Raw genomic sequence first — 15211 nt, forward strand, 5'->3', positions numbered from 1 at the left:
AGACAATAATTATCACTAAAAACTTCAAAGGACAATAAACATGGCACACAACAGGAAATAACATAAAAGTCTAAAATAACAGGGGAACACAGACTAGATTAGTGAGATCATTTTACTGTATAAGATAAAAAAACGTATAAGAACAAAAACTTACTCAGGCAATTGTTTAAAGACGTCTTTGCCCTGTTCCATGGATTGGAATTTATATTTTAGTTGCAGGTCACTCTGACACTCATGGTCAGAACCACAACCTTCCTTAACAAACTGAACCTAAAAGCCAAACGGAAATAGAATTAGACAGTTAGGCAGCCGTCTTGGCAACGTCACTGTGCAGTTTTTGAATCCTATATATTTAGATTGGAAAAGAGTGAAACGAAGAGAAACGTTTGACCAAAAATGCTTCTATAACAAAATGTTGATTCTTACTGCTGCCACATTACAGTAAGTGTTCCAGTTTCTCCCATTACATTTCTATGCATGTTCCACTATGTGCAACACTATGTGCAAGTGACTGTAGTGGTTGGAGTCCGAGTTTGTTGATGCTTTAAGTTGGAACAGAAAAAATAGGTCTGGTGGATCCAGTGGAACCAATAGACTCTTTCGGGTGATAGAGTCAGCAACTATTTTTTACAAAACTGTATTACTATTATTTTTTAATTACTGTGCAGACATAAATACAAAAATATTTGAGTGCAATAAAATATATCTAGTGCTTAAGATGATGCTGCTTGAGCATTTTCTCAACAATGAATCATATTTTTTAAATTACATAAAAGGTTATACGTAGACATTTGTTTATATTGAACACATATATAATAATCAAAGTTATTCTGAAATCTCAAGAGAATTTGCGAGATTAACTGTGTTCATAGTCAGGACTCTGTTTGAAAATCTGTTGGTATGTGGTGTGCTTTGTTACATCACGGTTTACCACACATTATAGGAGCAAAAAGATTAAATCTAGGATTTATTCTCTTTATGTTTGTGGTCTCTCACTGTTTAAAACTCTTACAAGATTTAAAAATATATATTTTGGGGTTGCCCCAGCATTAGCCTTCTCTGTCAGCTGCTAGGGTTCCACATGTGATAATTGCAGAGAAATAGTCAGGCTGACAGAGAAGATTCTATAAATAGAGTCGCGGATCCAAACATTATTTGAGGATAGTTAGTGTGAAAGGGACATAGAAAACACTGAATGGGAAATGTTCAGTTCCGGTTGAAGATCCCTGCAGCATCGGAACTTTGTGACTGTGAGAAGGCGTAGTAGCAAGTCAAAGCATCTCTCAACCTTTCCGATTATAGTCTCAGACAAGTTTTCCCCGCTCAGTGAAGCACCGACTGAGAAACCTGATGAAAGTGCCCTAGTTATAGGGGATTTTATTGTTCCGAACATTAACATTGAGGGAACCAGCCACTATAGTCCAATGTGTACCGGGAGGCAGAGCGCTTGATATCAAATCAATTTTAAGTGTGCTGCCTTAACATCATTGTAAATTCAATAAGATTGTAATTCATGTCAGCACAAACGATGTTTGCCTCCCTCAATCGGAGGTCACAAAAAATTATATTTAAGAGGCGTGTGCAAGTACGATGTCAGACTGTAATATTTATCTGGTCACCTCCCTGCTTATCGTGGTGTTGAGATATATAGCAGATTGCTTTCGCTAAATTGGCAGTTGCCTAAGTGGTGCCTGCAAAATGATGTAGTTTTTATAAATAACTGGAAGAGTTTTTGAGGCAGACCTGACCTGCTCTGTTCACAGCAACCTGTTTTGTTGCATCTCTCTTTAAATGATGTTGAGCTACAGCGAAACCCTACCCCCCTTCTGTCCGGCTTGTCAACTGCCATGGCAATGGTTTAGCTAAATTATATTTCCTGAATTCCTCTGAAGTTAGTTTTGTCTTAAACATCTCTGTAGAATAAAAAATTTGAACAGCGCTCACATTGTGCGTGTATGTTTGCCTAAAATCCACGGATTGCACGGCTGCACATCTCAGCGGAATAATGTTTATTTAAGCGCTTGTCATTGACAAGTTATAACTTGAAAGCATAACTAGTAAAGATTTTTATATTTTATGATTAACATTCATACAGCTAAACTCCAATTGTGCTCCTATCATATGCTAACATTATCCTCCTATATATACGGTACATTTACGTCAATTCAGACTGTCAATAAATACACTAGTCAACATTTGAAGTGGATCAAAAGTTAATCAAAATTGTTCTAAGACAAGAACTGCTATTGTTCAAAATTAATGGATAAACATGCAGGTCTGCTATTAATCAATGTTGTCATCAATGTGATTTCAATTCTCATCACTTTTGATGATGCCCAGATATGATTGTTTCTCACAAGGTGTGAATTGGCTTGTCACACATTTGTGAAAACAAGAGTTCACCAAATAACTGTTGGTTGTTCAGTACTTATGTGATTCACCTGAAGTCACAATGAATAGAAATACCTTTAAACATTATTGCCTGCAGTGCACAATGTCGTGCCTTTGGAGTACCTCAAGGAGCCAGCAAAATAGTCATAATTGTGATGCACTGTATAGTCTACTGTACTGTACAGTCGTCACACTGTGGGAATCGTCAGTGTGAAGACTCAAAACCGGAAAGAAATTTTTTACAGTTCAACTAAAAAGATGTTATTCAACATGTTACAGCAGATTAATATCTCTGCACTGTAAAACATTTACATTTACATTTACATTTATTCATTTGGCAGACGCATTTATCCAAAGTGACTTACAGTAGGTTGCAGTGGGCAGCTATCACTGCAGAGCAAACAGGGATAAGGTGCCTTGCTCAAGGGCACTTTAGTAATTTCCTGGTGGTACTGAGAATTGAACCAGCCAACGGCTGAGAGGTGTTTCTCTAACAAAGAGTTAAGACTTTTCTAAGAAATAGTATGGAGAGGAGAGGCTAACTGCATTGGCCATGCTGTCAATGGAGAAGAGAATGGTGACTGAGATAATTGACTTTAACCAGAAAGTCATTGAGAAATTTGCAAGTCAGAAAGAAAGGAGAGCAACATTTCTTTTCAAATAGTGTTACTGGCCAATGATAAGGTAAATATGGTGTTTTCTTTTTTTGGAATGATTACCTTGATTACTTCATTATTGATAATAAACCCACATTCAAACAAATTCACTGATTCATAGTACATTTATTTGCAGGCATTAACATTGACTTTAATAATGATACATTACCTGATTAATGGCTATATACATATTAATGGCTTTATAGTCTGACAGTTGGATTTTCAGTTTGTGCGCCCCCTCAAAAAATTTTAGCACCAGCCTCAACTGGCTACACTAAAAAGCTGGAAAACCAGTTTTCAGCAAACAACCCTCTCTCATTGAGGAAAGGCCTGAAAGACATTATAAACTACAAGACACCATACCCCAGCACTTAGGCAAATCAATAGCTTGCTGATGACCTCAACTCAACTTTATTTATATAGCGCTTTTTACAATTTTCATTGTTACAAAGCAGCTGTACATGAAACACATTGACTACACGTAAAACAACTAAAGTTGTACACATGTAAAAACAAGAAAAAGGTGAAAACAACAAAAGACAGACATACAAATGCTCAACACACACAATATGCATACATACTTACACACATTGACATAGACGCACACACGCAAACACACTCGCACACACGCACAGTGAAAGCACACATTTGAGATAAAGGAGAGAGAAACATGGGTCAAATATTAAACGGACTATAAATTCTTATATGCAATATTAATTATGTTTAACTTCTAAATTCTAAAGCAGCCCCCTGGCCAGGAAAATAGTGCAAAAGAATATGCAAACGGTGGCAAGGAACCCAAAACTCCAATCGAGAAAAAAAAACTCAGGAGAACACAGGCTCAACGAGGGGATTCCAGTTCCCCTCTGGCAAAAGCTCAACAGTGCTTGCACAACAAGGCTAAATAAAAAAATAAATAAACTTACGAATAAGGTAAATTATAGATTTAAGATTATCATTGACAATCTTATTGTCTGAAGTGTTGTAGAAAAATCGTGTCAAGTTGCCGCGTCCTTTATCCAGCTCCTGACCTGAATGAGTTTAACTGTAGATTTGAAACCCCCAGTCTCACACCCTAAACTGACCACCTCTCTACACAGCCATCAACACCCCCAGCAACCTGTGCCTCTGTCCCAAGCGATCTAGGTGCCGGAGCACCAGGTCCATGTGAATGCACAACAGACCTCGAGAGTGTGCCAAGATGAGCCAGTGGTCAAGATAGTTTAGTACCCACACACCTCTCTCGCTGAGGGGAGCAAGGGCAGCTTCCACGACCTTAGTGGAGACTCGTGGGAACAGGGACAGACCTAAAGGGAGGACTGTTTACTGATATGCCCACCCCTCGAAAGCAAGCCGTAGGAACGGTTGATGACAAGGGAAAATCGAGGCATGAAACTAAGCTTCCTTCAGGTCGATGGCCATGGAACAATCCTGACATCTAATAGACGTCAGGATGTGCTTCTGCGTGAGCATCCTGAACGGCAGCTTGTGTAGGTGCCTCTTCAGGGTACGCAGATCTAGAATGGTGCACAACCCCCCACCTTTTTTGGGGACGATAAAGTAGGGGCTGTAAAACCTGTAGAACATCTGAGCTAGAAGGACGAGCTCGATCGCTTTCTTCGCCAGAAGGTTGGCGAACTCGGCCCGAAGCACAGGAGCATCCTTGCCTCTGACTGAGTTTGAGAGGATGCCCCGAAACTTGGTTCGATGGCGGCAGTGCGGATCCTTTGCCGTGGGGGGGCCCCAGGGAGGAGATCGGCTCTGCTGAATTACCTGCCTGGCGATGCAGCTCAACGCTTAGTGTTGCAGAGTATACTCGACCTTGTGTTTTGACTTGAGGCAACGTCAGGTTGCCAAACACCGTTGTTGAGAGTGTGAGAGCGGCTGTAATAAACACCCGTGACGGCTGCTGACGGAGTGTTGGTCTCGTCCTCAACGTCTACTTCCTGGGGGCCGCCTGGGTTGGGGGCACTGGATCCGGAACCCGCGCCGCAAGGAATCTCGAACGCCTGTAGGTGGCCGGGTCGTGGCGGGCCGAATATGGCTGATGGCCTTCGTCTGCCTCTTTCCTGCCGAAAACTGTTGGGAAAAGTCCTAGATAATGGCACCAACCAGCCCACCTTGCGAGATGGGTGCGTTGAGAAAGCGGACTTTCTCGGCATCACGCATCTGCGCAAGGTTGATCCGGGGTGCCTCTCCTGGACCACAAGTGTTGACTTCGTCCACCCAAACTCTGGAACAGTCTTCCGAAGAGTGTGTGGGAGGCAGACACACTCTTGTCTGTTTAAATATAGATTAAAGACGCATCTCTTCAACCTTGCGAACACAACACTTCTATAATACAAATCAAATAATACAAATACAAAAAAAAGGGATTATTAGGCTGCATAATTTGATTATCCGGAAGATGCAGCAGTAGTGCCGGTGGAGAACTGGTTCCGCTAGTTCTCCTTTGGAACTTTCTCTATTTGTTTTGCCCGCATGGGGGATTTTGTTCTTGTTAATATTATTTTAAACATTTTGCGTGAATTATTACTACTCCATATAGGAATGTATAGTCTGCATAATATATTGCCTGTGTTTCTCTTCTTTTATCTTCTGTCTGTGTGTGTGTGTCCGTGTGCATGTATGTATGTTTTGGTGTTCGTTAGTGTGTGTGTCAGAGCATGTATGTTACTTATTCTGTTGCTTGTAATTAACATGTTTGAAACCTTTGTGCAGGTAAATGGTAAAATTAGAATCGCCACGGGTTAAATGTTTTGCCTGTGGATGTTTTTCAAATAAACATCACAGATTTTCAATAAAATATCCAAGTCTCCAAGTCATTGACTCTTATTTAAATTGTGTTATTTAAAATCCCCAGTTGTTAAAAATTGTTTAAATAAAACCAGATTAAAAAGCGGAGCATTTATATCTATAAGCGCCGTCAGGTCAAATTTACCTCATGCCTTTTTTTTTATTTCTTTTTTTTGTTCTCTTGTCCAACCTATACATGATATTAATAGACAAAATAATTACTATTTACATGCAAAAAAATTTGCATGCCGGGCTCCGCCTCCGGATGTCCAGTATAAAAGGAAGCTGGCAAGCTTCATTCAATCAACTTGTGTTCTTCAGCGTCTCGGCTGTGCCAGATGTGTTAGAGATCTTTCTAGAAGAGCATATTTCCTTCAAAAAGAGCATATTTCTCCCGCCTGGCATGTCCCGCTATTCTCTTGGGTGCAACACACTCATCGAGGAGGGGGGCCGGTTTAGGCAGCTGTTGAGGATACGTCCTGCCCACTGTGCGGGGTGATGGCGATTCAGACGTTGCGTCACCTCGTGTTGCTCCCCGTTTCGTGACAGCAGTGGCTATGGCCCTGCTGTCACGAAACGGGGAGCACCGAGGGTGACATGAGGGTTATTGCGAGTGCTAATCTGCCAGCTGCTGGCTCAAGGGCCGTTTGAACCTCGCTTGTTTGATCGTTGCCCAAAAAGACGGTCCTACTGTCTTTTTCCTCAATCACGTGTTTGGAAACGGCGCGTGATGATGAGATGTCCCTTGCAACTTTGGAGGGTGAATGACTGGCATTTTTGACCCCGATAATTCCTAGAAGCTCCCTCCTTTGTGGGGGGCCAGGTCAGGAAAATCGGATGTCAAAAATACCGGCCATGCTTTCCTAGGCTGCCGTGAGCATAGGGCGGCAGTGGATGCACTGCCCCTCCCCCAACACTCGCGGCTGGATACGCAATACCCCGCGTTTTGCGCCTAACCATCAGTGCTGTGTATACCGGAAGTGCATGAGGAACTCTGTAAGACCTGGAATCGCCCCCTTTTTGGCGCGTACAAGTCAAACTAGTTCTGTCAACCTTTGTTCCCCTGTTGGTGGGTCAGCTAGAGGATATGTCGATGTCCTCGAGAGGGAATGTGCCGCTGCGGTCCAACCCGCAGTTGGCTGCCACCTGGGGCCTCGATCTAGTCTCCTGTCCAATGCATGAGGGCTTTCCGGTGTCTCTGCGCTAACACCAAACCGCATACGGGCGAATAGGTGACCACGCGGGCCCTGGGTCGGACAATGTCCACACTTGTGGTCCGGGGGAGACACCTCTGGCTGAACCTTGCAAAGATGAGTGACAACTAGAAGGTGCGCCTTCTCCACTCACCCATCTCGCAAGGGGGGCTGTTTGTCGACCTCGAGAGTAAAACGCAGACAGTGGATATCAAGCATATCCTTCCCTGCCGTGACTCGACCCCCCCTCCGGCTGTCGAGATTCCGACTCCGAGCAGCCTAGTCCTGTTTGATATTCCCCAACTGCGGCCCCCTCATTTCAGGTGGCACACCGGAAGAAAACGTCAAAGAGGAGACCACAACCCCATCAGCAGCCGCAGCGGGAGCCAAAGTGGCCTCAAGGGAAGACCCAAGGGAGACCGAGAACACCTTCAGGCTAGACCCCAGGATTGAGGGTCCCGCCCCGTCCCATCAGCCCACTTCAAAGGGTTCTCTCTCTCTGGGTGTTTCACAGCCACGCTCCCCCTCTTCATGACGGTGTACAGCAACTCGACATTGCGTCATGGCGAAACACAATGTCGAGGATAAGCAGCAACCCTTTGCACTCTCACAGACAGTGCACGTTGCTACATCATCACCAGGCAAGCAATCAGAGCTGATAGCCCCCCGGGGGCTCCCCCAGGGAGGGACAGCCACTCTGCCAGCCATAGAATCCCCCCGGGAGGTTGATGAGGTAGATTGTACCTCTACTCCCCGTCCCGGCCCCTGGGAGTCTGACAAGACTTGCCCAAACCGCCGCGCAGCTAGGAGATATGATCCGTCTCGGCTACACTCTTCCCTTTAGCCGTGATGTTCAACGTATGGTAACCCGTACTTCAGCGTTCTCAGAATAAGGAGGTTTCTAGATCTGCAGCCCCTGAACAGGCACCTACTCAAGCTGCCAGTCAGGATGCTTACGCAGAAGCAAATTTAAACTTTTTTCGGATGTCAAAGATGGGTAAATGGCAATTGACCTGAGTGACACTTACTTTCATGTCTCGATTCTCGAGAAGAGGTCGTGCATGTTAGTACAGTGTCCTCCCTTTCGGTCTGACCCTTCATCATCACGATGAAGACGCTTCTCTAACTAGGTCCTCACCAGGTGGACCTCCACCTTGCGGTTAACTGCCTCAGTCCGCACTTATTTCATGAGATCTCCCCTAAATGGCGAGACCATGTTGGAATCCCTCTAAACTCCTCCCAACGGTAGGAAGTGGTCTCTTCAGCGCATCCCTAATTAAGGAAGCAACGCTTACCAAGTGAACCCTGACCGGACGGCCTCTCGACGATAAAGAGAGACAAGGCCCCGTCCGTAAACGGGTGGTCGGGGCTTCCCATCTTTCCCCTGACAAAGCTCTGGGACCCCCAACCTATCACACTGGAAGGTTACAATTTCGCGAAAGCTCTCGCGTATGACACAAAGTCCCCTAGAGATTGTGATGCGATACAGCGTAGTGGTGTTTTCCATGGGAACCCCATTTGTCGGTTCGACACAACGATTCGTTCCCTCCATCAGGGAACGTCTTGGTTACGTCTGTAACCTCAGTTCCCTGATGGAGGGAACGAGACGTTGTGTCCCTTATGCCACAACGCGTATCGCCCTCTGCAGCAGTCGTGAGAGGCTCTCAGGCTTCTCAGAACACAAGGTGAATGAATGAAGCTCGCTGGCTTTCTTTTATACCGGACATCTGGAGGCGGAAAATTTAATTTTCCAATTTCATTGGCCTTTTCTAAAAGTCAGAGTTGATAGGTTCTCAAGGGCGAACCCCAATCTGTCGGTCGGCACGTCTTTGTGGTAAGAACGACACAACGTCTCGTTCCCTCCATCAGGGAACTGAGGTTACATCCGTAACCAATATGTTCCATTTCTGTGGGACTCTCGAACCGACAGATGGGGTTCCTATTAAAACTCGCCACAACGCAGTGCCTTATTTCAATCTCAGCGAAGCGACAATGACAAGCCTGGGTTTCGTGAAATTTGTTATCTTCCAGTGGATAGGAGTTCTAGTGGAGACACCTGCATGGTCTCACCGTCAGGGGAGAGCTCATGGAAAAAAATATGCAGACTGAGGTAGTTAGCCACGAGGTGGAGGTCCACCTGGCTAGGTCATGGGTTACCAAGCTGGGAACCAATCATGATGATACATCAGACAGGACCACCCGAGTGGGGGAGTTACAACGTCTGATAGCATATGGTCCGGTTAGAGCTATGTGTGGTAACTCAAATGGTAACTGGCCTAAGGGGCAGGGCTGCTCTGCCCAGCCCGCCCGCAGGGGGTGCTTGCTTAGTGATGGATGGAATGCCAGTTCTTCGCCCTGTGGGGGAAAGAATGGAGGCTTAGTAGCACACTGACCCACCTATAGAAAGGGGGGTAAGGTCCTTTCGCAGGCATTTGCCCTACCGGCTGCCGGTCCTACATGTTGCATTGCAAGACGCAGGCTAACACCGGTCCGACGCAGAGGTTGTAAAACCTTGCAAAGGTGTTGGGTGCAGCCCAACCTACAGCTCTGCAGATGTCTGATAGAGAGGCGCACTGCGCTAGTGCCCACTAGGAGTTTGTACCCCTGGTGGGGTGAGCTTTCACTGACAGCGGGCACAGGCGAATCTGGGATTGGTACGCCTTCATGACCTCCAAAACAGACAAAGAGCTGATCAGAGCTCCTGAGGCTCTGCGTGCGGTTCAAGTAGAGGCGCAGTCCGCGTACTGGACACAACACGAATGGGGTTGGGTCTTCCTCCTGCAAGTTCACCACCTGGTGCCGAGGGGAAGTGGTTGGAAATTTGTGCACGTAGCCAGGCCGGAATCTCAGGATCATGGCCGTCCGCCATATAAATGGGAGGAGCAGGAAACGGGACACTCCTGCCGGCTACCCTCAGCAAGAAAGCCATCACCAACCACTAGGAGGCGAAGGAGGATCGGACCATCCACCGAAGTTCCAGCACCGCCGCATAGCACCGCGAGGAAAACCCTCTCGGCTGGGTTGAGAACGGTGCTCTTGGTGCTCCCGTCTCCGTTCTCTCGTCTCGTCGGTACATACCCCCAGGCGCTGCGGACGCCGAGAACCCCCGGCCTGTAAGGAGCGATGGGGGTATGTGGTCAGGAAGACGTGATGGGAGCCGTGAGGCGGCATATTGCATATCCGCATATCTCGCGGAGGAGATTGGAGTATAAAAGGATGAGCGACGGGACTGCTGACGAGAGAGGACCGGGCCCGAACATGTTGAAGTGTTTACGTTTGTATGTATGTTCTTTTGGCCGGCAGTCGACCGTGAGGTGGCTGCTGGCATTTTACTTCAGTGTTTTTGTTTGTTTATTTTATTAAAACTTTAAATGAATGTTCGCCGGTTCCCGTCTCCTTCCTTCCTTTTAATTGAACCTTACTACACACGCCAATACACTTTCAGCGTGGAAGGGGAGAGGTTAGTCTCGAGTCTCTCTTGTAGAAAGGACAACATGTTCCCGATCAAGCAACTCTGTGGGTCTTCTCTACGAGAAAAGCACCAGGATGAGATGGGGCGCCACTTATAGGCGTATAGCCGCCTAGTGGCCGGGGCCCTAGCCTGAGTAATGATCTCAACCACTGCTGGGGGTAGGCCACTCAGGATCTCCTCATCCCGCCCAGGGGCCAGACATGGAGGTTCCAGAGGTCTGGCCTGGGATGCCACAACGTGCCTTTCCCCTGAGAAAGCAGGTATTTCGTTAGGGGGATTGGTCAAGGGGGAGTTGTCGTCAGAAGCATTAGCTCTGAGAACCAAGTCTGGTTAGTGTAGCGCAATTAGTAGGACTTGATGCTCCTCTTCCCTGACCTTGCACAGTGTCTGTGCGATGAGGCTCACTGGGGGGAAGGCGTACTTCCGCTTGTCCTGCAGCCAGTTGTGTTCTAGAACTTCAGTGCCGAGGGGGGCCTCGGACAGGGAATACCATAGCGGGCAATAGGTGGTGTCTAGGGAAACAAACAGGTCTACCTGATCCTGCCCAAACGGCACCCAAATGAGCTGGACTGCACGGGGATGGAGTCTCAACTCTCCCCAAGGTGTCAACTGACGAGAGAGCGCTTCGGCTGTCTGGTTCAGGTTGCCTGGGATGTATGTGGCTCTCAGGGAGCGGATCACCTGGTGACTCCACAGGAGGCGTCGGGTGAGTCGTGTTTACTGCCGTGAGTGTATGCCACCCTGATGATTGATGTGCGCTACAGCAGCTGTGCTGTCCGACCGGACCAGCACATGCTTGTCCTGCACAAGAGGTTGTAGCCTCTTTAGTGCAAGAAGCACATCCAACAACTCTAGGCAATTGATATGCCAGTGCAGGCGGGGGCCCCTCCATTGCCCTGACACTGCATGCCCGTTGGACACTGAACCCCAACCCTGCAGGGAGGCGTCGGTCGTCACCACAGTGCGGCTTGTAACCTGCCCAAGTGGGACCCCTGTCCGTAGAAAGGTCATTGAAGACCAGGGGGTTAGGGTGCGTCAGCAGAGAGGCGGTATGACCATACGCTGGACCATAGGCAAATTTCACTCGCCAATTTCATTGGCCTGTTTCAAAACCAGTCGAAGTGATAGGTTCTCAAGGGTGAACACCATCTGTTGGTTCGACACAACGTCGAGAGACCGACAGAAAGGGAACTGAGGTTACAGAAATTACAGACATTTCATTAATCTTATCATGTCTCTAGACATTACTTTTTTGATGAGAGTCAAAAAAAAGTGACATATTAAGTGTGTTTTTAGCAAAATCTAAACAATATTTATGTCCATGTGTAAATTTTACCCGCTGGTGGTTTTAGGTATACAGTCAACCCTGGCGATTTTAGTTTTAAGCAATTTTTTTTTTTTTATTGTCAGAATGCATCAATTTAACTCAAAAATCACAAAAAAATATTATGGGGTAGTATGCCCCCAGACCCCCCAACAGGGATTTAAATCGTAAGTGAGTCACAATATTCCCCTCTGCCGAGTTAAGAGGACTTCTCATTTCATGTCTTTGGATTATGTCTTTGTGCGCTTACCTTGGTCACAGTAGTGGATTCTTGTGTAGAGTCCAGTATGGGAAGCAGGGACGGGAGACCACTCTGTCTACTTCTGCTTGATGATGGGTTTACAAGTGCCATTGACACCTCAATGGGGATGCCTCTAAGCTTATCTCTTATGCTTTCCTGTGAATTTACAAAATACTTGTATAAATAATAAAACATTAACATAATTTTTGGGTCTGTATGTATTGTATGGTTTAGTAAATACTGGGGTGGTTTACGGTGGAGGGTTTTAGGCTAGTCCTAGACTAAAGGAAATGTTAAATCTATCTAAATTGAAAAAATCTTGCATTCCCTATGCGGGATACCACCCCCACCATGTATATTTAATTACCTCTAGGTTGCAATACTTACTTTTTTACTACATTACAAATTGTTGCTCTGTAATTGCTTCAAAATGGAAGCTGTACCTAGGTAATTCCAGCGCTATGAATGTGACATTTTACCTTATGGGTGTCACATTTAAACTATCACAGAATGTGTTTGTTCTAAACATCAGAATAATATGAGTCTAAGCACAAGTTTTCAATTAAAAAAAAAGAAATAAGCTTGTGTTATCGATGTGACAAACAAGGACACTGGGTCTCATTCAATAATAAGCGATTTTTCGTATTTATATTTGAACTTCTCATGAAGTCCTGATGTTAGTGAATTTGGAATATTCTAAATGAGCAGCCGCATGCATAAAACACACCCTGTCCATCTCCATATTAAGGCTTTCCATCTAACCTTTCCTTTACCACCTGTTGTCACTTAAGTCAGTGATACCCCATGTGACGCTGTCTACAGATGTGCACTTGCGAGTAATTCCAAGTGTGAAGTCCTCAGAGTCAGTTCATACACAATAAAACACCTTTTATATAGACACGCAGTTTACAGAGTCTTGTTAGCCGGCTGTAAAAGTGCTGTTATTCTGAGAAACCTTGGAGCTCGAGCTGTAGTCTAATGCAGCTTTTCTAACTGTTTCACTCTATTAAATATACGTCTAGGCGTAACGATATATAAATAAAACATAACTTTAGTAGATATGTGAAGAGTTTGGTTTCAAAATGAGATAACGTCTCGGTTACGTCTGTAACTTGACGTTGTGTTGAGAGACAGACTGGGGTTTGATTCTGAGAACCTATCATCTCCGAGATAAAACTAAAACGCCAATGGGGATTGGCCAATGGCCCGCCCACGCCAGTCTCCGCCCTGTACATACGGGTATAAAACGAAGATGGCGGCGGTCATTCATCACCCTTCGTGCTGAGGAACCTGAGAGGTGCTCCTTGCAGCTGATTGGCAAAGTGCTGTGGCATGAAGACACAACGTCTCGTTCCCTCCATCAGGAAACGAAGGTTACAGACGTAACCGAGACGCTCCCCTTCAGTCGGTCTCTCGACGTTGTGTTGAGAAACAGACTGGGGATATATCTAAACATGCCACGGCGCTGAGCCGTATTACGACCTCGAGCTGAGCGACACTGTGAGCCGTGCAGCGAAATGTAACCTTCCAGTGAGTAGTAGTGAACATACTGAGAAGCCTGTACTGACAGTCATCACAGACAGGGCGTTCGTCTTGTAAGTAAGGCGCCGTCCGGAGCCGTTACACTGGGAAAAAAACTGCTCTCCTCTTGGAGAGCGTGTTATGGAGACCACATCCTGCCGTATGGGAGGTAACATGTGGAATACTGACATGGGCTCCCGAAGGAGATCACATACGAAAATTCCCAGCCGTAGGGGGCCAACCCAGGTGGGTGTGCCACCGGAGGGGAGGTCACAGATTCGCCAACAGGGGAATCAGGTGTGAAGAAATCGACATACAGTACTATCCAACGGGGGAGTCACTACGTATGAGGCAATAGTCCTAGTAAAGGGGTCCACCTAAGTAGGGGCGACACTGCCATTACTGGACTTGGTTCTAACAGACCGCTCCAACCTGGCCGTTACCAGATTGCTGATGGATGGAATGCCTATACTTCACCCAATGGGGGGGAAATAGGGAGACTACAAAGTGCACTGTACTTACCTGAAGAGGGAAGAAGGCGCTTTCACAGGCGTACGCCCAGGTCAGATGTCTGTCCTACATATTAGGGTGTAGGACACTGGTTCCTTTCGGAGGTTGTAAAGCCTCAAAAAGGTACTGGGTGTAGCCCAACCTGTAGCTACACATGTCTGCCAGAGGGGCGCCTTGGGCCGGTGTCCACGAGGAGGCCCTGCTCCGGTGGAGTGGGCTCTCACTGCGAGTGGGCACGGTTGATCCTGGGATTGGTACGCCGTGGCCCCCAAAATACAACGCGCCAGCCTCTGTCTGAGACAGCCCTCCCCTGGTGCTGTCTTCTGAACAGACAAGAGCTGCTCAGAGCTAAAGGCTCTGTGTGCGGTCCAAGTAGAGGCGCAGTGTGCTGGACTCAACAAGTAGGAGGATGGGTCTTTCTCCCCCGAGGGGAGCGCCTGCAGGTTCACCACCTGAACCCGGAAGGGAGTGTGGGAACCTTTGGCACGTAACCGGACCAGTGTCTCAAAGAGACTCATCGCCCAATTTCCAGGCACCCATAGGACACGAAGAATGCTGGAGGTCCCTACCCTCTTGTAGAGGCAAGCGTTATCAAGAGTGGCCTTCATCGTAAGAAGGACAAGAGGCGTCTCCGAGGGGCTCACAGGCCCAAAGGCCGGAGTCGCGCTCCTGAAGAACCTGGTGACCAGGCTATGTTAACCAAGAAACTACCCTCCAGCGCGATCGTGATGAGCGGCAATAGCGGCTGCATACACTCTCAACGTGGATGGGGAGAGATTACTCTCTGATCTCTGATGGGTTAACACTGACCGGGTCAAGCAACTCCGTGGGTTCTCGCTTGGGGAGAACACCAGGGCAAGAAGTGGCGCCACTTATAAGCGTGCACACGCCTAGTGGTGGGGCTCCGGCAGGACAGTCAACCGTCACTGCAAGCCACTCAAGGCCTCCTGGTCCCATCCGAAGGTCAGGCATCGAGATTCCAGAGGCCTGGCCTGTGGTGCCAACCATGCCCTTCCCCTGTGAGAAGGCTTCGTCAGGGGAATCAGCCAGAGGGGGCTGTCATCAGAACTGAGAAGTCTGAGAGTCAAGTCTGGTTGGGCCAGTAAG

General features: G+C 46.9%; 1 protein-coding gene across 2 annotated transcripts in view; it reads right to left on the reverse strand.

Annotated features, from left to right (window-relative positions):
• Nucleotides 1-15211, reverse strand: part of itga6b (integrin, alpha 6b) — a 118162-nt gene that overhangs the window by 9286 nt on the left and 93665 nt on the right. For both annotated transcript variants that reach the window (XM_056763722.1, XM_056763730.1), the window contains exons 13-14: nt 12083-12229; nt 155-270 (exon numbers count right to left, since the gene is read on the reverse strand). In XM_056763722.1, coding sequence (XP_056619700.1) covers nt 155-270; nt 12083-12229 — 263 coding nt within the window. The remainder of the gene's footprint in view (nt 1-154; nt 271-12082; nt 12230-15211) is intronic.

The sequence above is a fragment of the Triplophysa dalaica genome, chromosome 2 (genome assembly GCF_015846415.1).
Source record: "Triplophysa dalaica isolate WHDGS20190420 chromosome 2, ASM1584641v1, whole genome shotgun sequence".
NCBI classification, from domain to species: Eukaryota; Metazoa; Chordata; class Actinopteri; order Cypriniformes; family Nemacheilidae; genus Triplophysa; species Triplophysa dalaica.